Genomic DNA, 27,502 nt, shown 5'->3' with positions numbered 1-27,502 from the left:
ATTGCTTTATGCACCGGGAAGAATTGTTCCCTGAGGAATAATCAGACATGTATCTGAAAGTATTTTTCCGCACACTGGAAAACCTCTGCAACCAATAGTTATAGCCATTTGTAAACACCTGTGTTCTGTCATACCTAAACCTAAAGAAACATGGGAGCAATCATTGTCTACCTGCTTTTGAAAATGTTAGTTAACTGGCTTTTATGGGCTTTAATACTTTTTGAATCTTAAGGGTTGATTTATAGTCAAACCTATTGTGTGCAAAATGAGTTTATACTTAGCTTAGTGAATGAAGTAAAGCGTTGCCTTCAATCATACAAACCTATGCAAGCAAAGTTCCTGTTTTTTTTATTGTCCTCGAAGGCAGTTAGGTTTCTTTGGAAAATGAATGCACACTTAAGCATAGTACACAGGAGACGAATGTTGGGTGGCATCGGCCGGTTTCTAATGAACATTCAGCTGGTCCGACAGCTTCTGTCGAAGGGGCATGAACAAAAACGTTCTGCTGATCGGCATCCAATCGGCGCTGACCAGTGTGTTCTGGGGGGACGACAGCAGGGGAGTTTACTGTACTAACATTGAAATGAGCTCTTAATTTTTTTTTATTTAAAAAAAGTTACTAGTGTGTACCCAGGCTTTGGGCAGCCCCTACAAGAGTAACCAGCGGGTTGAAAGAAAGTAAGTTATTTGATTCCTTCTTAGATTGTAAGCTCTAATGAGCAAGGCCCTCTGATTACTATTGTATAAAATTGCATTGTAATTGTACTGTCTGCCCTTATGTCGTAAAGTGCTGCGTAAACTGTTGGCACTATATAAATCCTGTATAATAAAATTCCCCCATCCACACTAGATGTGAGTGAGGGAATCCCTCCCACTGTGCTGTTGTATTCTGACAGCAGGGAGATTTCTGGTGGCGCTGATCGAGAGAACATTTTCCAACAGGCTGGTTGTACACAAGACGATCGAGAGATTGACTTGTGTACATCCAGCCTTCCCATACGTTATTACTATTATTATTAAAGGTACTTTATGGAGCGCTTTATATATACATTGTACATTCATATCAGTCCCTACCCTCAAGGAGCTTATAATCTAAGGTCCCTAACTCACATTCATATACTAGGGGCCAATTTTAGACAGAAGACAATTAACATACCATGGATCAAAATTCCGCCAGTCCCTGCTTTGCAAATTTCAATCCATGTATGGGTTGGCTTTAGCTTAGTGAATGAAGTGAAGCTGTGCTGGATGCAATCATCCAAACCTATGCAACCAAAAATCCTGACTTTTTGCCTTACTTCACCGCTCTTACGTTAAGCAAAGTAAAAAAATGAATTTGCAAAGTTAACACATTCTATTCCTTTAGTAAACAAACCCCATTTGACCTGAAAAAAGCATGTAGCAACTAAAATCGAAAGACTAAGGCTTATTTTCCCGATCAGCCAGAAAAATGTTAACGTATTCCCCATTTACACATGGGAGGTGGATGGAGGAACTCTCCCCACATTACTATTGTATTCTGACAGTGGGGACGACTCTGATATCAGAATACACTGTCTGGCGTGGTAATAGATGGTAATAGATGGACAGAACTTTGGCTGGTGCCTGCTGAACCAGCCGATTTATCAATGGGCAGCTTTGGGATATTGAAGTCATTGGTTCAGCACGACAGCTGGGCAATAAGTTAATTCAGAGACAAACCTTTTTGTTTCTCTCCCGAAAGGTTCCTTTAACCCCTAGGCACTTATCACTATAAATGCTTAAAATGGGTGCATGGTTAGCAAATATTTGCCAGACTGTTAACAGAATTTGATACTTGACACTTAGGGGGAGACGTAACAAATATTCTGTAGAGCAGTAAATCTGTATTCACAAATGCAACTTAAGTTTCTCTAAATTAACAAGCATTTGTACCGCTCTGTTGTGCGTTTTATTTTAAACTGCAGAATCTTTCATTCTGCTTATTTGTTGGTGTGTGCTAATGAGGCATACATATGAGAACAAATATCTGGTTCGCTGATGTAAAGTATGGTTCATTTACTCAACAGGGTTTGTGTACTTATACCATATGTTCACTCTACTCTTTTGTAAAGCTTCAAAATGGAACAAAGACTACAAGAGTCACCACACCAGCCTTTCCACCTGTTATAAAAAAAACAGTGACTTTTTTTTTTAAGTCATAAATTTATATAGTGATTCATAGAGTGATCCCAAAAGGGTATAAAGGTAATACCTATCTGGAATGGTGATGTACAGGCATACCCCACTTTTAAGTACACAATAGGGTTTATTTACTAAAGCTGGAAAGCGCAAAATCAGACTGTCCAAGTCCCAGGTCTGCATATACCTGCTTTGGCAATTACCCGTATATACTCGAGTATAATCCGACCCGAATATAAGCCGAGGCACCTAATTTTACAACAAAAAACTGGGAAAACTTATTGACTCAAGTATAAGCCTAGGGTGTGCATCTGCATGCCTCACTGTGCTTCACTGTGTCCATGTCCATGCCTCACTGTGTCCATGCCTCACTGTGTCCATGACTAAACTGAAGTTTAACATGGGAGTCTATGGAAGGGGTGCCTGGCTTTAAAAAAAATACATGCTCCCCAGTCGTAGGTCCCCCCAGACAACAAACTATGCACACTTGTAGAGGAAGAGTGGGGCTACATGTGTGCCAAGTTCCGGGTTTAGGGGACCTACGACCGCCCAAATCCAGGAGATCTGGCACAAATAGGTTACTCGAGTTTAAGCCGAGAGGGTCATTTTCAGCACAAAAAAATTTGCTGAAAAACTCGGCTTATACTCGAGTATATACGGTAAATGGAATGTCAACACTTTGGGTCATTAATCTATTTTATTATATGGAATATAAGTAGGACAGGGGGAATGCCTTGGAAAACCCCTAAAGTAGTACAAAATACAAAATCTAAACAGAGTCAGGAATTACGGTATGCGTGAGAGATTTCCCCAGATCTTTCCTCTACAGTCTTCGAGATATGTAAGAAACAAATGAGTTACTGAGCCTATCATACAGCACATGTGGTTGAACTTTCACACAAACTAAACATACACCTATCTATCTATCTATCTATCTATCTATCTATCTATCTATCTATCTATCTATCTATCTATCTATCTATCTATCTATCTAATAAATTCATGCTGCCACTATTTTTGATAAACAGCAGTTAATAGCAATTCGGATATCTGCTATTTAAATGGATAGAACAACATATTTTTAGTGACCATATATTCTGAGTAATTATTGTACTGATTGATGTGCATCCATATTATTATATAGTTATTCTAAAGCCCAGTACACACAATCAGAAAACTGTACAAAAAATACAGTTTTCAAATCGATCGTACGATAATCTGATTATTAGTACACAGCTTTCGTCCGAAAATTTTCACACGTGACAAACACAACATTTTTACCAGGTTGTACGATTTTCGTTTAATCAGTACAGTTTTCATCCGAAAATAAAATACAAATATAATACAATACATTAAATCGCTTTTTATTTTTATTCTGGCGTAAGAGAATTTTTGTAACTTCATTTTCGAGACGTCGCATAGTGGCCCATTATGTGTCACTCACCTGAAACTGAAGCCTGCGATGTCACCGCTGTTCCCACTAGCAGTGAATGTCCATCTTCACCCCTCTTCCTTCCGGGGGCCGCGAACTCCAGCTCAGTCACGGACCACTTTAGAAACGGCACGATCTGCCCTTTCTAAAGTGCGCCATAGACATCGGCATGCAGTTTTCTTGTAAATATCTCCTAAACTGTGGAGATTTAGGAGATATTTCCAGCACCTACAGGTAATCCTTAATATCTGCTTACCTGTAGGTAAAAGTGGTTGTACAACCACTTTAAAACAACAAGGGCAGAAGATTTAATAGATAGAAAGATGAAAAATGACTGAAGTTCCACTTTAAACTTTTGAGATTGCAGCTAATGAGCTCCAACTCAGACTCCTCGATATTGGCCTGCAAAGAATTATTGCATATGGAGGTGATGGAAGTGAAGTTATTACTGCAATAAATACCAATCCACACACTGATAGAGAGAAAATATGCTGCTTAATCTGATTAGTCAATTGTTATTTGTGTAAGTGTTGGTTTATAGGTGACAGTGAGCCATATTTACTAAAGGAGTTATATTCACTCAGATAAATAGTGAAATAACAAATCACTCTAATTACCCAAATTACCTAAAAATCTGATTCTTGTTTGTTAATTTTAACTGCACATAATTAGAGAATTTTTTGAGATAATTTTCTCAACTCCTCAGCTTTTGGGCCTCAAAAAGTTTATAACATCATAGGGAAGGAAGATGGGCAATGAGTCAAACTCTGATCACAGTTCTTTAAATTACACTTTAAATTATTCAACATTACCATGTCCAGACTAAAGCTGGCCATAGCGTGATTGAAATTAGATTCAGCAAGGACCAACATTTTGGTTGAGCAGTGGCTGTAGCTGCTTATCAGTGTACTCCTGTTGTACAATGTCCTCGCGAGGCGATTCCTTCATTCACCATGTTTGTGTAGATGAAGGAATCTGTTCATATTTATTTTTCAGCCTCCCGATTGAATAAAATAAAACTATCCATCTACGGCCAGCTTTAGACTAGCCATACAGTGGAACACAAGAACCTTATTGAGTCCTCCATTCCAACTAAACAGTGGGAATGGTGGAATCTCCCCTGCCAAGTGTTGATTTATACAGTCACTATCTGCGATAGTCTGAATAACTAAGCAGTGACAACATCTGATTGGTTGCAGTCAATATTTGAATGACAATTTTCCACACCCTGCACCCTGCTCAATTTTTCAATTGATGTTTGTTGAGCCAGGTAGTTTCTGCAGGGCCACCCCCCAGCTCAAATTTTGACCAATTCAGCAGGAATTGGATAAAATTCAAACCGTGTCTAGCAGACCTAAGTTGTATATTGTTATGCATCAATGCACTGCCTACATAAATGTAAATGCATTAGGGCTGGGGAAATTAAAGATTAATTCCTCGATCAATCTTTAAATTTTTTGATCGATCAAAATTCTTTTGATCAATCGAAATTCTTGACGTCACCGGACAGCCTGGACAGTGAGACTTACCCTGCTGGATGCGAGCAAACTGCACCCATTGGATTGAGGTACCTTTGTATCTGTGGAGCAGGAGGATGCATCAGGCTCCATCAGGGGAAGGGGGCAAAAATAACCATCGTTTTGCTGTCCTAAGCAGTTTTGTGCAGACAATTCTTTGTGTATCGGCAACATCTGTTCCGTGCAAAAGACTTCAGTTCTTCAGGGTATATTGTCCATAAAATGCGATCATGTCTGGCTAAAGTGATGCCTACTTGCCTACTATAAAGTGACTGACAGTCAATATACTAGATACGTTTTATAATTGAAGTTAAACTAACTTTCTATGTTTTTCTTAAAGTTTAATAAGAAAAAAATACTTATGTCAGTGCTACAGTTTGAATTTAAAACGTATTTGTGTGAACTGTTAAGTCATGGATTGTGGAAACTAACTAGTGTCGGGTGATTGTATATAGTGTATACCACATTTACCACTGACTAATGCAGAGTTGCAAGGAGATCAGCTAAAAGTAGTTGGATCTGTAAGTGCGTTATAATTAATCGAAAAGAGTTGATTAATCGATTAAAAAAAAAAATCGATTAATCGAACACGAAAATTTTAATCAGTAACAGCCCTAAAATGCATATAAGGCTTCATGTATACTAGCAGCTCCTAAACTTGAGTTTAGGAGCTTTTGGCATTTATTTTTTTGCCAACGCTCCTAAACTCAACTCCATAAAATTCTATTGGGGTTGATTTACTGAAGGGAAGATCTGAAATGAGGGGAAGCACTGCTGATTTTATCATCCAATCATATACAAGCAAAAATGCTGTTTTTATATTTTCCTTGCATGTCCCCCTTAGATCTACAGCGACTGCATTTCCAAGTGCACTTGTAGTTGATTTGCCTTTAGTAAATAAAACCCTCTAGTTTCAATGTACATATAGGCTTTTACAAGAGTTTAAAAGCTGCAGTGGTTAGGGGAGCTTCAACCTCCCCCTCCTGAACGAGGAAGAATCGGGTTCAGGATAGGAACATTTTAACCGCTGGCCACGGGAAAACGCGAATCTCAGAAAAATCCCGCACGTTTTCCCGTGGCCAGTGGCCAGATTAGGCAGTGTGTACATGAAGCCTAAGTGCAAGTAATGACTTTTCAATGGTGTCAGGCTCCTTTAAGCTAGTGCATTGTTGGTTCACTTACCTTTTCCTTCTATTTCACTTCTAAATGTTTTTTTTCTTTGTTTTCTTTGTCTGAATTTCTCACTTCCTGTTCCTCCTCAGTAAGCCGTTCAGTAAGCTGTTCTGGCTGACTAACCACCGATCGGATGATGGTGGCAAGTTTACTGAGGAGAAACAGGAAGTGAGAAATTCAGACAAAGAAAAAAAACATTTAGAAGGGAAATCAAAACCCCTTTAAATGTAAGACATGCTCCATCTAACCAAGGGATATTTTTTAATAGAAAGTCGGACACCATTTGGACAAATGCATCTTTTATTAAATTAAATTGTTTGGTATAATCACCCACAGTTTAAATCTTCACAAAGCAGCATTTATTGTCCAGCCTAATCATCACTTTAATATACAGTACATAGGTGTGCGCACAGGGTGTGCCAGGTGTGCCTGGGCACACCCTAATCATCCTGTGTGGCACGGCGTTAAATGTGCACTAATGCACAGAAAAATACAGCATTAAATGGCACATAACACACTGAAATATACAACGTTAAACATGCAGTAATGCACAGAAATATACTGTGTTAAACATGCAGTAATGCACAGAAATATACTGCGTTAAACATGCAGTAACGCACAGAAAAATACTGCGTTAAACGTGCAGCACAGAAATATACCCCTGATATTTCACCAAAGTCCCTAATGTGGCTCCTAAAATAATAAAATATAATAAAAATAAAAACTTCTGACACTGTCCACTGCTCTGCTGACACCATCAGTATACTGTATATGCACATGCAGACACATGCAAATATGTTTTAACTTTGGGGTGCACACCCTAATGCAATAGGCTGCGCACACCTATGATACAGTAGCATGTTAAAATATTTATTACTCAAATCATTTGAAGAAAAACTTCCTATTTTTTCCTATTCTCCCACATGTGAGTGATTGTTTGAACTTGACTGTACCCGTTAAATTTCACTTTAGTAAATCACTCTTATGGAGTATACCCACCAATCTTTTTTAGTTATTTTTGTATTTTCTTTTCAGTGGTCTGCCCATGTACTGTATATTGTCATTAAGGTGCAACCAAAGTCAAATATTGACTTTAGGTTCCCAGGCCCGCACTCTTCTCCCTAAACCTTATAAGAGCCTGAACATCCAGTCTTGTTCTACTTCATACAAAGCCCACCTTCAGCCACATTGAAATACTGGAACCAGTGGGCAATCTGCACTTGTATTAAGTTGTTCACATTGCAACTGCAATTAAGGGCTAGAACACTTTTAATATGTGCACATTGACTAATCATCATCTGCATGTTAGTAGCTGCACTTAAAGTGAGTAGGAATCTTAATCTGGGGGTTTGCTATGGACATTTTAGGCCTTCCTTGCATGAACGCTTCTGAAGTACATACCACAGTCGATCTTTGCTGTGGATTTACCATAGCATTACTGTCAGAGTTTAGTACATAACTTTTTGAATAGGAGCTATAGCTATACCTATCTGTGTGTATTTATTTAAAAAGAATAAAGAATGTGTTGTGTACTAGGCAGGCCTTGATGAAAAAAAAAAAACCTTTGTTTGTTTTTGCTATTTTTTTTTTTTTAAGATATTTTTATTAGGTTTAAGACACTATAAAGTAGGCACAGTGGTAACATGATCAGGTATAATACCTGGATATAGCAAAAGCGGAGGTCCAGACATTAGAGATCCGTGAGGCGTTGTTGCTATTTTCAGTTCATAGTTATGCTATAGCCAGTTGAGATAACAATCTCATAAAGAGCATATTTACCTAAGAAGTTTTCATACATATTTTAGATATACTGTGTATTGAGCAATATAATCAGGGTTTATTTACTAAAGAAGTGGACATGTTAATTTGAATGAGTGAATAAAGTAAAGATATGTTCAATTCAATCATATGCAAAGAGAAATCCTGTTTTTCTTAAAGCGGAGGTTCACACAAAAAGTGAACCTCCGCTTTTTGGATCCCTCCCCCTCTCCGGTGTCACATTTGACACCTTTCAGGGGGAAGGGGGGTGCGGATACCTGTCTGAGACAGGTATTTGCACCACTTCTGGGTTTGGATCCCCGCTGGGAATCCAGCCTGGCGTATCATCCCCCCCCCGCTGTCTTCTGGGAAACACTGTTACCAGGAGAGAGCGGGAACCAGTGACGGCGCGCCGCGATCCCACTGTTACCAGGAGAGAGCGGGAACCAGTGATGCCGCGCCGCGATCCTCGCGCATGCGCAGTAGGGAATCGGGCAGTGAAGCCACAAGGCTTCACTTCCTGATTCCCTCACCGAGGATGGCGGCGGAAGCAGCCGAGAACCGAGCGATTGCTCAGCCTCGGCTGCTGACATCGCGGGCACGCTGGACAGGTAAGTGTCCATTTTTTAAAAGTCAGCCGTATTTGTAGCTGCTGGCTTTAAAAAAAATGGCCCGAACCTCCGCTTTAAATTGTCATGCACCAGATTGGATACTCAAAAACATAGATTCACAATGGGCGAGATTTACTACAACTGGAGCACTCTGTGCATGGTAGCCAATCAGCTTTTTTAAATTAATTAAGCTTTGACAATGAAACCTGGAAGCGGATTGGTTTCTAAGCTGCACCAGATTTTGCACACACTGGTTTTGGTAAATCCCCCCACATTATGGGCCAGATCCACAAAGAACTTACGCCGGCGTATCTATTGATACGCCGCGTAAGTTCTACGATGTGCCGTCGTATCTTTGTTTTGTATCCACAAAACAAGATACGACTGAATGTGGGCTCGATCCGACTGACGTACGTCTTAGTACGCCGTCAGATCTTAGGTGCATATTTACGATGGCCTCTAGGTGGCGCTTCGGTTGATTTCCGCGTAGAGTATGCAAATTAGCTAGATACGCCGATTCTCAAACGTACGTCCGCCCGGCGCATTTTTTAACGTCGTTTACGCAAGGCTTTTTCCGGCGTAACGTTACCCCTGCCTCTATGAGGTGTAAGCAATGTTAGGTATGGACTGCTGGCAGAGCTTTCTTGCCGAGTAAACCGAGTGTGTGTACGAGGCTTTCAGGTTTCTCGTCAAGAAAACTGCCTAAAATCTCGACGAGAAAAATAGAGAACCTGCTCTGTATTTTCTCGTTGTGATTCTCGGCAGTGTTTTCCTGCCGAGAAACCCGAGAGTGTGTATACCTGTCGCCGTGGAAACCCACGCATGCTCGAAATGACTTTGATGCATGCACGCAGGCATAGGTAGGGTGTAGCAAGATGGCCGTGACGGGATCGAATGTGACAATGCATTCTCGTCGTAGTCGATGACGTCGCCGCATTTGTTCAATTCAAAAGAACGGCGGTTTTTTTGAATGGAGTGTCTGTACACTCGGCCGGCAAGAGATTCTTGGCAAGAATCTCATCAGGAAAAACAAAATCAGTTTCCATGATGGACTTCTGTAGATTTTATGTATGCTCTTCTACATCGTGGATGAGAACACATATGCAGGACATCTACAAAGTCAGCAGTGTTGATAGGTTGGCACCAGGTTCCAGTAGTAACCTGTCTATTCAGGACGCTGTGGCTATGAGCGCTACTATTACATAAATACTTATGACTCATTTGTTAGAGAAGAAATACATCCATCCACTGGTTTCATCATGAGTCAGAAGTCTAATTATAAACCCATACTCTGATTCAGCCTACTTAGTAAATTGGATTTAGTTGGGAAAGTTAAAATAAAACTAAATTTTTCAGAAATTTATATGCAGATCAGGTGTGCTTACGTCTGTCTGATTTCACTTGCTGCATACTTGTTCCAAGTCAATGACTCAGAAAGCATAGGATTTTCAGAACATCACCAATGGCAGTTTACATATTTGTCCTATGATACATTTCCTGAAGGCAATGAAAAGAAGGATGAGAAAGAGAATGAGATTAAGTAACCCCAGAAAAACCAAGCAATAATTTCTTCGTTAAATCGATTTCAGTAAGCTGAAAATAGATTGGTGGTGCCATGGGCTTTTGCACTTTGCACATGCTCTTCGCATTATCTTTCTGAGTGAGTGAGTGAGTGAGTGAATAACTTGTATAGAGCTACAAATGCGAACTAATTCGCCACAAGGCGCTTATTTCCATCCAGTGTCATCCCGATCCTTCAGAAGAGGTGGGTCTTAATTTTTTTCCCGAAGGCCCAATTTTTTTCCTCCATGCGGATGTTTGTGGGTAGAGCTTTCCATAGCCGTGGTCCTTGGATTGGAATTCTTCGTTCTCCCTTCGATTTGTAGCGGGAATTGGGGATGTGGAGGAGGTTTTGATTGGTTGATCGGAGAACGCGATTCGGGGTGTAGTGTTTTATTTTCACGCACAAGTATTGAGGAGCGTTTCCTTGTGTGCACTTGTGGGTGAGACAGAGGGTCTTGAATGTGACCCGATCCTTTACGGTTAGCCAATGAAGGGTCCTCAGGGAAGGGGCGATGGATTTCCACATTTTTGTTTCCGTTACCAGTCTGGCTGCCGTATTTTGGACGACTTGTAGGCGCGAAATCTGGTATTTAGGTAGTCCTACGTAGAGGGAGTTTGCGTAGTCGAGTCGGGAATTGATGATTGTTCCTACTACTGCTACTGCTGCTATGTCCTCTTCTAGATAAGCCATACAAAGAATTCTGTTTAGGCTCAATGCACACATGGACATCATAGTCGCATGACAAGTCGTTCCCCATTTTTTCCAATGAAAACAATTTATATGTGCCACTTAAAGTTACAGCGACTTCAAAGTAGTTCCTACACTGCTTTGGTCTGAATTTCATGCAACTTGAGGGCCATAGACTTTCATGCAACCTTTGAGGGTTTTAATATTGAAAGTTGTACCTGAATGAACAGTTATTCCATTATCACTGGTCAAAGCTAAAGTCGTATCCAAGTCACACCCATCCACACTTGCGTCAAAGTTTCAACAAAGTTGCACTCCAAAGTCGGCACAACTTTGGAGTCGTACAAGTGTGAATGGAGCCTTAATGGGAAAATATAATGCCTTAAGGTCAATTTTATCAGATTTTTTTTAATGTTTACAAATTATTTATTTATTTATTTATTTATTATTATTATTTAACATTTATTAAAGGGTGCTTCCATGACATCTAGACTGCAGCAAATACTAGGTTTTCTAATTAGAAACCCATTCTTACCGACAGGGAGAGGGTAAACGTGTGAATAGCAGGAGATCAATTTACAGCTATTTAGGTTATTCACAGCATAGCAGTAAAAAGTAAAGTGCAGCTGCTTGTGCTTGTCCTGTTCCCCGCAAATAATTTATATAAAATAATCATATGTAATTCATCTTTTTTTTAGTCCCGAATATATAAATACAAAATGATTAAACATACTTTAAAATGTTAAATGCAGGGAAACGAATCCAGGTAAATATTATATGATAACATCATCACAGTAACAAATTTCCTGTCCTACATTCAGTCCATCAATTTGGCTTAGGGACTAAATATAGTAGTAAACAAAAAAATCAGATCTTCTAACACTAGTGACAGGACGTGACGATTGCATGAATGAATTCACTGGAATACTGACGGATCTTGGCAACTGACCATTCAATGGGTGTTTGCTTTGTTCCCCCTACGCTACATTAATTGGCAGTACAACTAGTGAAAAACAGGTAACATTTTCTTAACCAGGATACAGAATAAAAGCTCAAACTTGAATGCTAACAATTATGCAGCAGAAATCACTATAGTAGTGGTGAACCCTTTCTCTGAGATTTGGGGATGCTTAGAGTTGGTATTGCTATCACTTTATCTCTTAAAGTGGATGTAAACCCGAAATGTCACAATGTACAGTAAAAGATTTCCTATCATCTGTGCCCAGTCTTGCCAGTTAATCCAGCTCTGAGCAATCCTCTTTTATTGTTCAGTGAAATAAAATAGACTTACAGAGAAAAACCTTAGTCCGTTCCGCCCCCTTGCTGTGAGTGACAGGTTATTTACATATCTCATGCACTAGCCTGGAGATGGGCATTATTTTTTAATTCCCACCCCCACTCCTTTTCTCAAGTCATGTGGTTACTTTTCTGGATTTTGACTGGATGTTAAGCTTTGTGTATATGACAATGTAAAATACATTAGAATCTAGGCACAAAATACCTGATTGGCTCTATTAATCTGCATCAGTTTAAGCCCATGTACACACAGAGGGCCAGTTTGAAATCGTGCGAGTTCAGCGGAACTTGCACGATTTCAAACCGGCATTTCAGTCCGACTTCGGGGACGATTTGACAGAAATTTGTGCGGGTTCCTGCACAGGTGTCTATTCAAATCACCCCCAAAGTTGCCAAAAGTAGTGCAGGAACTACTTTTGGGAATTGGTGTGGCGTTGGATGGGGCCGTTGACGGCAATAGCCAGTGATTTGATATGTCAAAATGGCCGGATGTGAACGTGGGCTTAAAGCCTCCTGCACACAGCGCAATACTGGAAAATACTATTCCATCAAGTTTAGACCGTATACTTTTTTTTACTAGCTAGATGGGTTTGGTTTTCAGCATGTTGACAAAATAAATGATTCATCTGATATCAATGGAATGCCAAAAGAAATGGCTTGTATAAACAGGTGTATACATTCGTTTTGAACTTCATTACCTAGTGCAGAACATGCATTCCTTTTGTTTGGGGGTTACTGCAGGGTTTTCAAAAAAGTAAATCACGTGTTTAATCCCAGTACCAGTCCCCCCCCCCCCCCCCCCCCGAACAGACTAAAACTGTTCTACTGTACTACATGCCTGATTTACTACAAGCATGATAGTAAGGGTGAAGCAGTGTTTGCTCTCTTTTGCAGGCAAGCATAATGCACACCTGCCTAGGCATTTCTGCACACACATATGTTTGCTGGGCTATAACAGCTGCTCTCAATAGTTAATACCCTGGTTGTAACTCGCTATGGTTGATCAATTTTCAAATAAATAAGTGTGGATTGAATTTCTAGCATTCTTCTTAAATTATATGATGAACAAATGTATAAGCATTTGTACAATGTACTTTTAATACTTGGGAAATACTGTACATAAATAAATCCAAAATCATTTTTCACCTTCAAATGTAACAATAAATATATGGCTGGTGACCAAGTCTCGAGTCGACGCACATGTACAATACCCAAACAGTGGCAGAAATCTTCTATATGTTTTTATTCATAACTATAATACTGTATTGTACCACACAAATATTTTAGGAAACAAACCTGCATAAAACACTTCAATGCAATCCAAAGCTACAATAAAATATATTTCACTGTATATCTGCAATGACAGTTAAGGCAAGACTGCATCATAGGCATGTCAGAGAAGCCATCATAGAAGGCATGTCATATAATCCATCATAGAAGGTATTTCTGAATTTTGAAACCTATGAAATGCGTGTCTTCTGTGTGTGATAAATTCCCTCTTGGATTTATTTAGCTAGTGGTTTATTGTAGTAGGGGGCGGCTGGTGCTCAACATTTTTGGAGGGCGCAAACAAACTGAAAAATTCTGAAAAAAAAACCATCAATTGCAGCCTCACTGTGCCCATCAAACGCAGCCACTGTGCCCATCAAATGCAGCCACTGTGCCATCAATGGCAGCCACTGTGCCCATCAAATGCAGCCACTGTGCCATAAAACGCAGCCACTGTGCCATAAAACGCAGCCACTGTGCCCGTCAAACACAGTCACTGTGCCATCAATTGCAGCCACTGTGCCATCAACACAGCCACTGTGCCACCAAATGCAGCCACTGTGCCATCAAATGCAGCCACTGTGCCATCAAAAGCAGCCACTGTGCCCATCAAACACAGCCACTGTGCCCATAAATTGCAGAATGCTGGCTTGGACAGGAAGATAATTTAGCATGCCGGTCTTCAAGTGTTTAAAGCAGCACTCTATTTAAATCCCTGCAAATAAAACGACTTGTCTGCAATCTCATGATTGCATAGATGTGGCACTTCCCATAGCACATAACTGCCCAAACACAGTGCACTTAAAGGACATTTTCTTCAATTTATTTTTAAATGGCCTTTTATTTTTTTTGTGACTGCTGGGGAGGGGGCCCTATGGACAGGCCGCCACTGATGTACTACTTATTTTAGAATTCCAGCTTACACCTAACTAACCTTAAAATTACCCCCCCCCCCCCAACAATGTCAATGCTGACTAACCTGTGCAAGAAAGATGTATATACTTACCAATTTCCTGCTCGCTCCAGTCCAGTCACATGATCCAACTCATCTGTGTCAGCCAGCAATAGCTGTAGAGGAGAGGAGGGAGCGCCGACAACAGATGGGCCATTGGGTCTTATGGGTGACGTCACTGCTCAAGCTTTACCAGCCATTGTTAAGCTCTCTCTCCTCTCCTCTTCTGCAGCCAGCGTGGCAGCCACAGGGAAATCATGTGACTGCACTGCAGTGGGCTGAACATAGGTAGGTATAAACATCTTTTTTTATTTTACACAGGTTAATCAGCATAGGTGTAAGGAGAGGACATTTTTAAGGCTAACTAGGTGTAAGCTGGAATTCTTCTTTAAAAAAAACCCTGACAGTGTTCTTTTGCTGTCTGTGTTTTATTGTGGGAAGCTTCCCTTCCTTTCTTATAAGTAAGCATGCACGGATTTTAAAACATAAAAAAACACTTGCAGCGCTATTAAAATGTTAGAAATAATTAGAAACAAAATAAAATAAGTAAATAATGGTGATCAGTCCAAAAGTGTCCAAAACAAATGAATAAATCATTGAAGTAGTATCTCAGAGGATAATACATGACAAAACACCCAAAGTGCACCTTCTACCGTGATAATAAAAGATGTGTCTTTACCGGATAACTAGACTCCAGGTTATAGGAGCCTAAGACATAATAAGACATACAGTAGATTCACACATCTTGGAGGATCTTTTAACTGGAGGTAATAAATAGATAGGCATTAAAACCAACTGTGCTGGTTTCTCAATTTCCCTCCTTCTCATGGATGTGATATAAAAGAAGAGAAGGATCTCTACATAGTGTAAAACCATTGTGGTTTATTGAAGATTTCCACAAGTCCAACAAAACATGGATTAAAACGCTCCAGGGTTAAAAGCATCTGAAGATCACATACAAACTAGCATGGTGTAGACTCCACCCTACTAGTTTTGTCATACATGACGTCACCCCCGATATATGAATATTAGGGAATGGCAAAATATGTTGCCCACAATGTTTAATCAGATTTCAACTGTCATATGTCCTATACAGTTTAGAAAAAAACTAAAAAACTAAAAAAATCTACTCGATAAAGTCATAACATATAATTCTTCCATTTCTATTTTACACATCAGGCCTGGTGTGTTTCTTGAACAGCTTCTACTTTATCTGTACATCCCTTCATTTCTTAAGCTGCCCATAAATGGCTGGATAAAATACAGTGATTATCTCAAGACATTAAGCAGCACATCACTGGAGGTGCTTGTTATAGTACAGGGAGTTTTTCAAAAAATCTTCCTGTGAGTATGTCCACGGTCCCTTGTTTTGTGTAGAAAAATTAAAGATTGGTGGTACATCTTGCACTACTGCCATTTGGTGAGGATTGGGGTAGTTTCTCGATATACAATGAGTCATGAGCGCATGGACAGATAGCTTGCCACCAGCTGTTCTTTAAGAGATAACTACCCATCTGTGGCTGGTCTGGGGCCCTGTGTCAACAGAATTTTGTTAATGTCAACTGTTTCTCTACCCTTACAAGCCTATACGAATGCAAAAGCAGCTTGACACATTTCAAAAGGAGGTTAACTGTAGGTCAAATGCACCTGTTAGTAAAGTGTAAATGATTTCAGAAGCATCCCAAACTGATGTCAAAAGCAATCTGAAAGTCCAGGGACAAAAGCTGTTGGACTAATTTCATAGTTGTTGGTCATTGCAACTTTTATAATGTGGCATGTATATTAGTAAATCACCTAATGCCATGACATTGACATTGACTTCATTATCTTTTCTTCTCTACAGTGAGGATCCCTGGAGAGCTGCAAAGATGATAAAGGGATATATGCAGCAGCACAACATTCCTCAGAGAGAGGTAGTTGATATTACTGGACTGAATCAATCACATCTTTCCCAGCATCTCAACAAAGGCACTCCAATGAAAACACAAAAACGTGCTGCCCTGTATACCTGGTATGTGAGGAAACAAAGGGAAATTGTCATACGTAAGTATAAAGGGGAACTTGACTGTTTTTTTCTATGACATGGTTCACTTTACTTAAAAAGCAACATTTTGTTTTGTAATAGTTAACAAAAATTCCTTTGACCAAAGTGTGTATACAGCAGAATGAGGTTTTCTACTGCAGAAAGAAAACGTTTGTATTTTTCATACCTAACAGAGAAGTGTGGGTTTTGAAAAAAAAAAAAAAAAAAAATTCACTTAGGTGGATACAGCATCAGTCCGATACTGCATCTGTCCCTTCCTCCCTCTACATCCAGAACTGAGCGATCAAAGACTGCTGATCGCTCAATTCTAGGTCTTCAGTGAGCAGAAAAATATAGAGAACGAGATCAGCGCTAAAACACAAAAAAAAAATAGCTGCTGGCAATAGAGGAAATACACACCCCTCGAAAGAACAAAAAAATGCAGTGCTAATAGTGCATGAAAACGTATAAATGGTCAACAAACAAACAACTTGCAATAGTCCTTCATTGGACTATCATAACATTGATAAAGGCCCACAAAGTGTAGAAGTAGTCCACAAATGATAGTCCATAAAAATGTGCAATAATTCTGGATGGATATGGAAGAAGTAGCCACTCACCAGAGATGAATGCTGTCTCAACTAAGACACTGGCTTTTTGCACTACTAATGCCCATGCGATTATTCAAAGGGAGTCCACACTTGATACTGGATGTTAAATCTCATAGTGTAGTAAATAATATAAACATTAACATAAAATAAAGGTTCACCCGTGATGATGACAGACAATATTGCATCCATGCATCAGTCCATCTTCACCACATGCAATGCAAACTCACCAAAGGGAGTATGAAAACACGCAATAGATGGCCCAATCAGCTCAACTGGGATAAACGGATGAATCACAGAAATACCTCCAGTATTCATTTAATACAAGACTCTCAGTGTATAGATGTTAGGGGACACTCAGCCGCTCACACCACATCCGTATACCAGTTAGACAGGAGAAACAGGGTATCATAGTGTAGAAATGTTTATCACCTGGGATTGAAGCCCCTGCCGCGGTGTCCGGCACAACACTGGCTGGTGACATGTCGTCCCGGAGTTACTTCCGGGTATCGTGGCTCCAGCTGTGATTGGCCGAAGCCGCGATGACATCACTCCCACGAATGCGCACGGCACCCGCCAGTAACGGCACTGTCACTGAAAGCAACGGCACGTACATGCCATTGCTTCAGTGCGTGTGTGCCAATTACATTGGCACATGCAAATACAGGGAATATCTCCTAAACCGTTCAGGTTTAGGAGATGTCCAGGGTAGCTACAGATGAGCCTTATTATAGGCTTTCCTGTAGCAAAAAGTGTGTTGTAAGGGTTTACAACCACTTTAATAAGTATATAGGGAATGTTTACCCTTAGGCAGCTTTCTCTGGAGTAATTGCTGAAAGCCGGCTCTTTGCTCAGGTAGAGACTGGATGCTGTCTTAACTGCCATCTGGAGCAATCATACTAATTACCCATTAGGATCCCTCAGTTTTTTTCAGTCAAGTGCACAGTTTGTTTAACAGTGCCAAGCCCTGATGAAGGGGAGCCTTGGAACCTCTGAAACGTATTGGATTTTTATAACATAAGAGTCTGAAAAAAAATTAAACTTGGATTTTATGTGTTCAGCGATAGGCACTTTGCTCCTTGCAAATGTAGTCACAGTCCTTTTTTAAACCTTAGGTGTTTTTTGACATCATACATTGATTTTAAGACCTGGTCCATAAACATAGTACCATTCTTTTTAAACCTAATGATGATTTCCACAAAGTGGAGCAAACAATGTGGAACACATGAAAACTCAAATGGAGAGGGACAGTAGGGTAATCATTAATGTTCACCAGTGCTAAGGTGGTTAAAGTATTCGTACCTCTTGAAATGTTCCACATTTTGTCATGTTACAACCAAAAACGTAAATGTATTTTATTGGGATTTTATGTGATAGGCCAAGACAAAGTGGCACATAAGTGGAAGGAAAATGATAAATGGTTTTAAGAATTGTTTACAAATACATATATGAAAAGTGTGGCGTGCATTTGTATAGATGTATAGATGTATGCTAAACTGCCAACCATTTCAAAATAAAGAAAACATGTGCAAAGTGTCTGTTGACATGACATGCTTTGACATCTTTTTTTTAAGATTTGTTTGACTAGTTTAGAACAAAAGCCACATTGTAGTGAGCTAAGTGGGTAATTAAAAAAAAAGGGACCGATGATAGTGATAGTTTTCTAATGTATAAAATAGTGAGCTAAATTATGTTGGTTCAGTTTAGAGGTTCTGCTCTCGAAAGTGGATCTGTGTCCAGACTATGGACATTAAAGCTGAACTCCAAGATTTTTTAAAAACCTACATTAGTCTGGCTTGGTTACATCTAATGCCGCGTACACACAATCGGGTTTTTGCCAAATCACATCGGAATTCAGACAGAGTTCCATCTGAGAAAAATAAAACATGTTCTATATATAAACTCCAATGGAATTCATCGGAATTTCCAATGATAAAACTCCGATAGGGTTACATGCGATCAGGCTTTTGCCCAGGCAAATCACAACGGAATTCCATCAGAGAAAAATAGAACATGTTCTATATCTAAACTCCCATGGAATTCATCGGAATTTCCAATGATAAAACTCGGATAGGGCTACACGCGATCAGGCTTTTGCCCAGGCAAATCACATCGGAATTCCGACGGAATTCCATCAGAGAAAAATAGAACATGTACTATATCTAAACTCCGATGGAATTCATCGGAATTTCCAATAATAAAACTCTGATGGAATTAATTGGAATTTCCAATGATAAAACTCCGATGGGGCTACACACGATCGGAATATCTGATGGAAAAAGTCTGTCAGACTTTTTCCATCGGAAATTCCGATCATGTGTACGCAGCATAATTCTTCATATCTCACATCTGGAGGGCTGCTGAGGATGAACAAATTCGCTATAGTGTTCTGTGCTACATGCAGTCAGCGCTAGCCTCTTCTGGGTGCTGCTGGAGTGACTTGCCTTCTGTATACAGAACACAGGAGGTTCCTCACTTGGCACCCTTGCCATTCAAAGAACATACATTTTTTCTTTGAAACATTTCAAGGTATTCTCTGATTTGATCATTTCAATTACCTCTCTCCGAGGTATTGTATGTTGCTGCAGATATCTCTTTATCATCTTTGCAGATCCCCAGAAGGAAAAACAATGAAGTCAATGTCATGACATGAGATGATTCACTAATAAACATGCCACACCTTATGGATTACAAAGACCAAAAAATGTGGAATTTTTCCATCAGCCTGGGTCAATGGACTTGCGGTCTTTTTCAATGGACAAATGAAGCTTACTTCGGCATCAGTTTGAGATTAAATTAAGTGACATGTGCTTTTTTTCTGCAGTTAGCCTCCTTTCCAAGGAGAATGACAAAAAAAACGTATGCCTAGTACACACAATGAGAAAATCAGATGCCAAAATACCGCTTTTGGAGCAATGGTCTGATAATCTGATCATTTCGAGAGCCGATCACGACAGTTCAACAATCCAAAGTGATAAGCACAAAAAAAAACAACAGAACAAATGATGTTTATGCAATTAGAATGATAATTGTACAAACCATGTGACCACGACCACAGATGTTTGGAAATTAAAGAATACATTACAATACAACAAATCCCTTCCGAAGTTGTATTTTGCCGTTACAAGAATTTTGTAACTTCAGTAACCTCTTGGTTTTCTATATGAGGCTAGCATGGAAAAAAATAGACGATCATTAGTCAGATATTCCTATCGTGTGTATGAGGCTTTGGTGTATGGCCAGCCTAATGGCTGCTATAGCCCCCAGCTATCCGACTTTTCATTTTTGAATGCCAATGGCAATTACAGCCTCTGGGTGTTCTGAGAGTAGAATTTGATTACATTGTGTCCATTTTGTTTGCGCTGCTTTATATATGTTTGCTGTGGCTAGAAATGTTTGCCCTTTCTTTACAGAATTCAACCAGACAGTCCAGGGTTGTGGAAATATGACAGACAAAAGCAGTCAGGATCAGCTGCTGTTTCTCTTTCCAGAGTTCAACCATCAAACTCAAGTCACAGCGCAGTCTGATGACTCCTGCTCAGAGCCAGCTAACAAGAAAATGAGACGGAACCGTTTCAAATGGGGACCTGCATCCCAGCACATTCTCTACCAGGCCTATGAAAGACAAAAGAACCCCAGTAAAGAAGAAAGAGAGGCTTTGGTTGAAGAGTGTAACAGGTAATAGAGAAATTGGAGTATATACAGTAAATTCACCTGTTATAAAATTTTAAGGAACATTAAGTGCCAGTCCACACAGGGGCGACACGACTCTGGCACCACAGCGCGACATGGGGCGACTTAGACGGCGACTTCAAGTCGCCTCCAGGACAGGAGGCTTTCCAGTGGCCAATCAAGAATCAACTCTGTGGGAGGGAGGGGGAGGGAGGGGTTTGCCTGAGAAATGTATGTTTTCTTCCTGTATTGTTGCTTCTGTTAAGACAGTGATCCAACTTCTGAGGTGACTTCCATTGAAATCAATGGGTACAAGTCGCCTAGAAGTCAGATTGAAGTAGTACAGGAACCTTTTCTGAAGTCGGAGTGACTTCAGTAGTGTACATTAGGATGGCTCCATGCACTTCAATTGCTTTTCTCAACAGCCCAAGAAATAGCATTCTTCATTAGGTATTTTACATATTAGATAGATACATATGCTACGAAATATTTTAAAAAATTGTTGGGGATTCCGCCAAATTTACCAACCCCACTCCAGAGATCCATCCTCTGTAAGCTCCACTGCCCATATGGCCTAGACCACAGGTGTCAAACACAAGGCCCGCGGGCCGAATCCGGCCCTCCAGGCCATTTCATGTGGCCCTGCAGCTACAGCCTTTCTCTGGTCCTACTCCAGACCCTTACTTTCTGCTTCCAGCTTCTTCCCAGCAGCAGCATAAGGAAAAGGGGATACACTGTGATGTAATGGAGAGTAGGGGACTCAACTTCTGATGGTGGGGTGGCTCTTGACATCTAATGTAAAGGGGAGGGGATGCGCTGGACATCTAATTTTACAGATACAACGGCTCTTTTGAGGGCAATCATAATGCTGATGCGGCCCACGATGAAATTGAGTTTGATACCCCTGGCCTAGACACTCGGCAGTCTGTATGGTCCAACAAAAACCATTACGGACCTGAGAAAACATTGCTTATAAGAAACGCAGAATTTTAACACAGTTGTGATGGAGTAATGGATATGGTATCTCAGGGAGAAAAATTCTTGCAAAAGAAGTATATTGAAAAGGTTATGGGAGATCAAACCCCCTAAAGTCTATCCAATTCTGTACAATCAGTTGTAAGTGGTTGTGTCTTTTACATTGGCTTTTTAGAAATATCCCTAGAATTCAAGGCATGGTTTGAACTCTGTCGCAGACAGCTTTTACCCAATGCATGAATTTTTGCACAAATATTGACTCATTCATGGTTACTTTGCTTATAGAAAAAGAAAAATAAATATTTCAAATGTTTTATGCTCTGTGCACTCTTTTGTTGCTTATGTTTACAGAGCAGAATGTTTGCAACGAGGTGTATCACCATCAAAGGCTCAAGGATTAGGATCAAATCTGGTCACAGAAGTTCGTGTTTATAACTGGTTTGCTAACAGGAGGAAAGAAGAAGCATTTCGGCAGAAATTAGCCATGGATGCATACAGCTCAGGATCCTCACATCCGCACAATATGACTTCTCTTATGTCACATGGCTCTCCGCACCATACTCAGTCAAGTTCTTCTCCTCCAAGCAAATTGCAAGGTAAGAATTTAATTATTATTATTTTTTAATTATTGGTTATAATAAAAGTATAAAGTCTTTTCATGACACATTTAAAGATTTATGTCAGAAAAATGAAAGGTAAGAGATCATAATTATAGAATTCATGCAAAAACTATGCTTGTGTTTTATACAGCAGGCCAGATTTTATGTATTTCCTTGGGGAGATGCAGACTAGAATACTGCAATCACTGAGCAGCAAATGATATCACCTGTGATGTATTTCAGTTATCTTGCAAACCTGGCCTGTTAGTGGGCCCTGAGGACAGGGTTGATGACCACTGTTATACAGTATACAAAAAGAAATTCAATGATGTGCAAAGCAGAAACTCAACTGTAAGATACTTAATACAGTGTGATAAATCATACATTAAAATTAATACAATATATCGAATACTCAATTGTTATGCACCTTAAAAAAATGCGTAAACAAGGGGGTGGTGCCAGGAGCGCAGAAGAAGAAAAATCAGGGCTGCTCTGTGCAAAATGATTGCACAGAGCAGGTAAGTATGACATGTTTTTTTTTTTTTAAATGACCATTTATTATCACTTTGAGGCAGGAAAAAATTTGAGACAGGAAAGCTTTCCCATGTCATTGATTCAAATTTACTGAAATGTGACATGAAATTGAAAATGATCACAAGTTCATTTTACTATACTTCTCCTTTACACATTAGTCAATCAGGCCCATAGGAAATATAATATTATAAAATTCTGCAGTGGTTGCATTAGTCAAATTCTATTTTATTTTACTTGATAACATAGGCATGCGCACAGGGTGTGCCAGGTCTGCCCAGGCACACCCTAATCACCCTGTACAGCACAGATTCCCCCTACTGTCCTGGCTCCCCTATTTTCCCCGGAAGCGCTGCTAGCTTCCCTCCTCTCCTATTGGCTGTTGCTGCTGGAATGTTTTAGGAGTGGGAAAGGGGCCAGTAAATATGTAATCTACCGGCCCATTCCCTTTCTGCAAAACACAGGGGGAAGAATTGTTGGAGGAACAATGAAATGGACTTTCTAGGCACTAATCGTTTCTAAAATGTTATTTTATTGAGACAATCCCATCGTGGGTATTTGAGTCAACAACAATATATTTACATTAAAAGGTACATCAAAAATACGACAATAAAAAATAATAAAAAAAATCACAAATAATGCAATAATTACAGACACTTTAAAACCAATAACTGGTCCAAAGACAACATCAACAGAGTGATGATTATCGTGAATTGTAATATTCTAGGCAAGCTCTACATGTTTCGCGGGGAAATCCGCTTCATCAGGAGCTACAAGTATTTCTGAAATAAAAACAGGCTGTTAATGGTTTGTATAGGTCCATTAGTTTACAGATCAAAGAAATTTCAATATTGTATGTGCAGTATAGTATATGCATGAAAGCATCATATAATATCCATGCAATTGTAACCGTGATTGCCAGGGGAAAAGAGTCACCATTCCCTTTCTGAATGAACACCGTGATCGATCGGTAGTGTGTGTTTGGGCTTTGGGGTGCACACCTATGCTTGATACTAAGATTATTCCAGTGTTGTTGTTTTTTTTATAGTTAATTATCCCTCATATAATATCTAAGATTTAGCATGGAATGCCATCAACATTTGCTCTTTGTAAACTGCCTGTCGCAATAATTGTAATTGCTTATTATTATTACACAGGATTTATATAGCGCCAACAGTTTGCGCAGCGCTTTATAGAATTACTGTATTTATTGAAGTGCAGACAACTATCAGATTATTTGCTATCGCCGAAAAAGTCCCTGCGTATTGGCCAGCGTTAGAAAATCGCGAGGAGAATTATAGCCCTGTGTAAAATATGCACCAGAGATTTATAGTACAAACACTAAATAGGCTATATTTGGTAGCACAAAGGAAGTGAATGAGTTGTTCAGTTCAGTTGAGTTGTGTGCAGCTCATGTTAGCGAATTCTAAAGAACAGCTATGGACATTTTTGCACTTAAGCTTATTAAATGAGACTAATGGTGTCCCTGCAATGACAGAATTCACTCTAATGCGCTCCATTAATCACTCCCCTTCCAAAGACTGATCACATCAAAATTAATAATGAAGAGGTTATCTTTATGGTCAGTTTGGAAGTCTACGGCTGTTGGAGATGTACTTCGCTTCATGAAGTAAGGAATGAAACTTCCCCAGCTTAGTGTGTTTTCGGAGGCGTGGTGCCTGTCTGGAATGTTCATTTGTGTAACATTGTTTAACCTTTTAGGCGCTGCTCACAATATATACCATAGCGCATTGCTTCTTCCAGGGGGCCAGCAGGCGTTCAGTAACAGTCATTTCTATCGGAATGCACATGAGATCATCAGAGGAACCAGAAAGTGTCAGACCAAGGGGGTAGAAAAAACATGCAGCTAAAATGATTCACTGTTCTGATGGCTGAGAACTAACAATGATATAGGCTTTGTTTTTCTGACAAAAAATATTTTAATGATACGACAATTAAAGGGGCAGAAGGTTTTTGCTTTACTTGTCCCTAATGCCGCGTACACCCGACCGTTATTCATGTCATGGAAAAAAACTACGTTTTTCTCAAGCCTGCCTTGCATACACACGATCGTGAAAAAAAATGCTCGAGCATAGCATGGTGACGTACAACACGTACGACGGCACTATAAAAGGGAAGTTCCATTCGAATTGCGCCACCCTTTGGGCTGCTTTTGCTGATTTTGTGTTACCGCGTATTAGAAAAAGTTTGGTATGAGGCGATTCGCGCTTTTCAGTCTTCGTGCTTTTCAGTCTGTTACAGCATGAAGAATGTGCTATCTCCATTACGAATGCTAGTTTTACCAGAACGAGCGCTCCCGTCTCATATCTCGCACTTTTTTTTCCCCCTTGTTAAAGCGTACACACGTCCGCTTTTCACGACGTGAAATAGAACGATGTGAAAAACGATGAGAAAAAATAGAGTAGGTTCTAAATTTTTAACTGCCATTTTTCTCATCAAGAAAAATGCTCTGGAGCATACACACAACCGTTTTTCACGTCCAATTAAAAAAAATTGCATTTTTCTCGTCGTGAAAAATGGTCGTGTGTACTTGACGTAATAAAGGAAAACTAAACCCAAGAACTAAAATGCAATATATTGCAGATTACCAGTTCATAAATGCGGTGGTTGCATTCATTTTTATTTTTTAGGCTAAGAACATTTCAGTAAGTACACAAAATACCTGTCCTGTACCTCTCCTTGTCATTTCCTGTTAATTGAAAGCCCAAACAACCTTATCTTTTTCTGTAAGCTACTAATCCCATTGCCCCAATTGTAATGGAAATAAGCAAAGGCAGACATGTCTGAAGTCAAGATGGGTGGCAACCATGGCTCACCCTGTATATACAGTGTGGAAGTGAGCATAGCCACCCAGAGACAATAGGTATGTTATTTGCATTACCAGGTGATATCAATGGAAAAAAAAACTTGAAAAAGATAACAAATGCATTGTTTACAAGTTTAGATATGCTTTAAAATTCCCATGGTCATGATACATTTCTTGCTAGATCTAGCCGAATGCCATTGACATTTCAGGTCAGCTAATCTGAGGAAACTAGTAAACAGATGAGATAAATCAGTGCCTGAGGGTATCTGGCCAAATTCACTTTCCAGATTCCAATTTCTTATGCGTATGTGTTCATTTAATTCACTCTATTTTTAAAATATCACTATCACTAGCATTCATTCTTATGGGTTTCTATAGTTTTCCTTTTAGTTGGATCTTTCTGGTTTACAGTCTTGAAAAAACTGGATGTTCCTGACTTTAAATTAAATGGAACAGACTGAGAACATGTCTGCTCAAATATGGGCTGTGGCCAAAATTTAGTTTAATGCTGACCATAGATGAGTCGAAATTTGGCTTCAGGAGGCACTGGCTGAATTTTGATCCATCTGTGACTGTTCAGCCTCCTACACACGACCGATTTTCCCTGCAGGAAAACTGCCAGGAGAGCTTTTGGCCGGGAAAACCGGACTTGTGTATGCTTCTTTGCAGTTTTCCCGTCAGGAAAACAGCCGGAAATCCAGACGGGGAAAATAGAGACCCTGCTCTCTATTTTACCGTCAGGATTCCCAGCATTTTTTTTCCCCGCCAGATCTATTAAATATGGGAAACACTGCAAGGCAGTGCCGATGGAGCTTACACACAGCCGGGATTCCTGGCCAAAGCTCCATGGCAGTTTTCCTGCCGGGCTTTCCCCTCGGTTTTCTCAGCAGACTTTTTACCGCCAAGAAAATCGAGCATGTGTACAGGACTTTCCTGTTTGGGAAAAGTCACAAACAAGCTTGTTGGGAACTTTTTGTGTAATTTCTATCTGTTATTTATGTTATTTATATATGGGAATAGTTTGAGTAAGGATTGAGATTACAAGTATTGTCATGTTTCTATGTATAATTTTTGCTGCAGGATCTGCATGTCTACTGGCAATCTAAACTGGTATATTAAAGAGGAAGTAAACCCTTATTGGTTTTACTTCTTTTTTCCACAGGCTGTTTTAGGCTGGATACACACTAAAGTTTTTCTTTGTTCAACCCAGTGGAATGAACGAAAAAGAACCCGGAAAGATTGCCAAACTAACACAAGCAATATTTGTGCGGCATGGCTTTTGTGTTTTGACAGGGGGACTGCCCCTTCCGCCAGAACACACTGATCAGCCTTTTAAGCCATTGGCTGATAGTGCTGATCGAATGCTGGTTGGTTGCTGGTTTTCTGACATGCCGGTTCGACAGAAGCTTGTTGTAAGACTGGCTTCCGTAGAATAGACAGCTGTGCACATGAGCTAAAAGTCATCTGGTTCCTGCCCAACTGTTAATGGCTGATTTTATGCCTGTATGTATCCAACTTTAGACCTTGCAGGACGAAGGGTAGTGCTCCATAAAAGTATATTCTTCACTACAATTGTAGCCCAATATACAGTGGTCTACAGTCGATAGTTCTGCCCAAAAGTGGTCAGCCAGAAGTGTCTTTGGACACCTGGAAACATTAGGGTCATGTCCCCTATGGGTTGCCTGCTTCATGACATTTATTTTGGTGACTAGCAGCAACTATATGCCATTATTTTAGTGTGTCCAGGTGATAAGATTCCAGACTGGAGGTCTGAGATGAACAGTAGGTCAGGAGGTATTGTATGATAGCAAAGCCATTGTCCCTTTACCTGTAATCTAAACACCAGCC

At 39.9% G+C, this 27,502-nt stretch overlaps 1 protein-coding gene across 1 annotated transcript in view; it reads left to right on the top strand.

Annotated features, from left to right (window-relative positions):
• The window catches only part of HNF1B (HNF1 homeobox B), a 75,898-nt gene that overhangs the window by 9,398 nt on the left and 38,998 nt on the right, over positions 1 to 27,502 (top strand). The window contains exons 2-4 of the mRNA XM_040337814.1: positions 16,263 to 16,462; positions 20,464 to 20,728; positions 22,049 to 22,293. Coding sequence (XP_040193748.1) covers positions 16,263 to 16,462; positions 20,464 to 20,728; positions 22,049 to 22,293 — 710 coding nt within the window. The remainder of the gene's footprint in view (positions 1 to 16,262; positions 16,463 to 20,463; positions 20,729 to 22,048; positions 22,294 to 27,502) is intronic.

Source organism: Rana temporaria, chromosome 2 (genome assembly GCF_905171775.1).
Source record: "Rana temporaria chromosome 2, aRanTem1.1, whole genome shotgun sequence".
Classification (NCBI taxonomy): domain Eukaryota; kingdom Metazoa; phylum Chordata; class Amphibia; order Anura; family Ranidae; genus Rana; species Rana temporaria.
The sequence above is the reverse complement of the archived record's forward strand: the minus strand, read 5'-3'. Positions and strand labels throughout refer to the sequence as shown.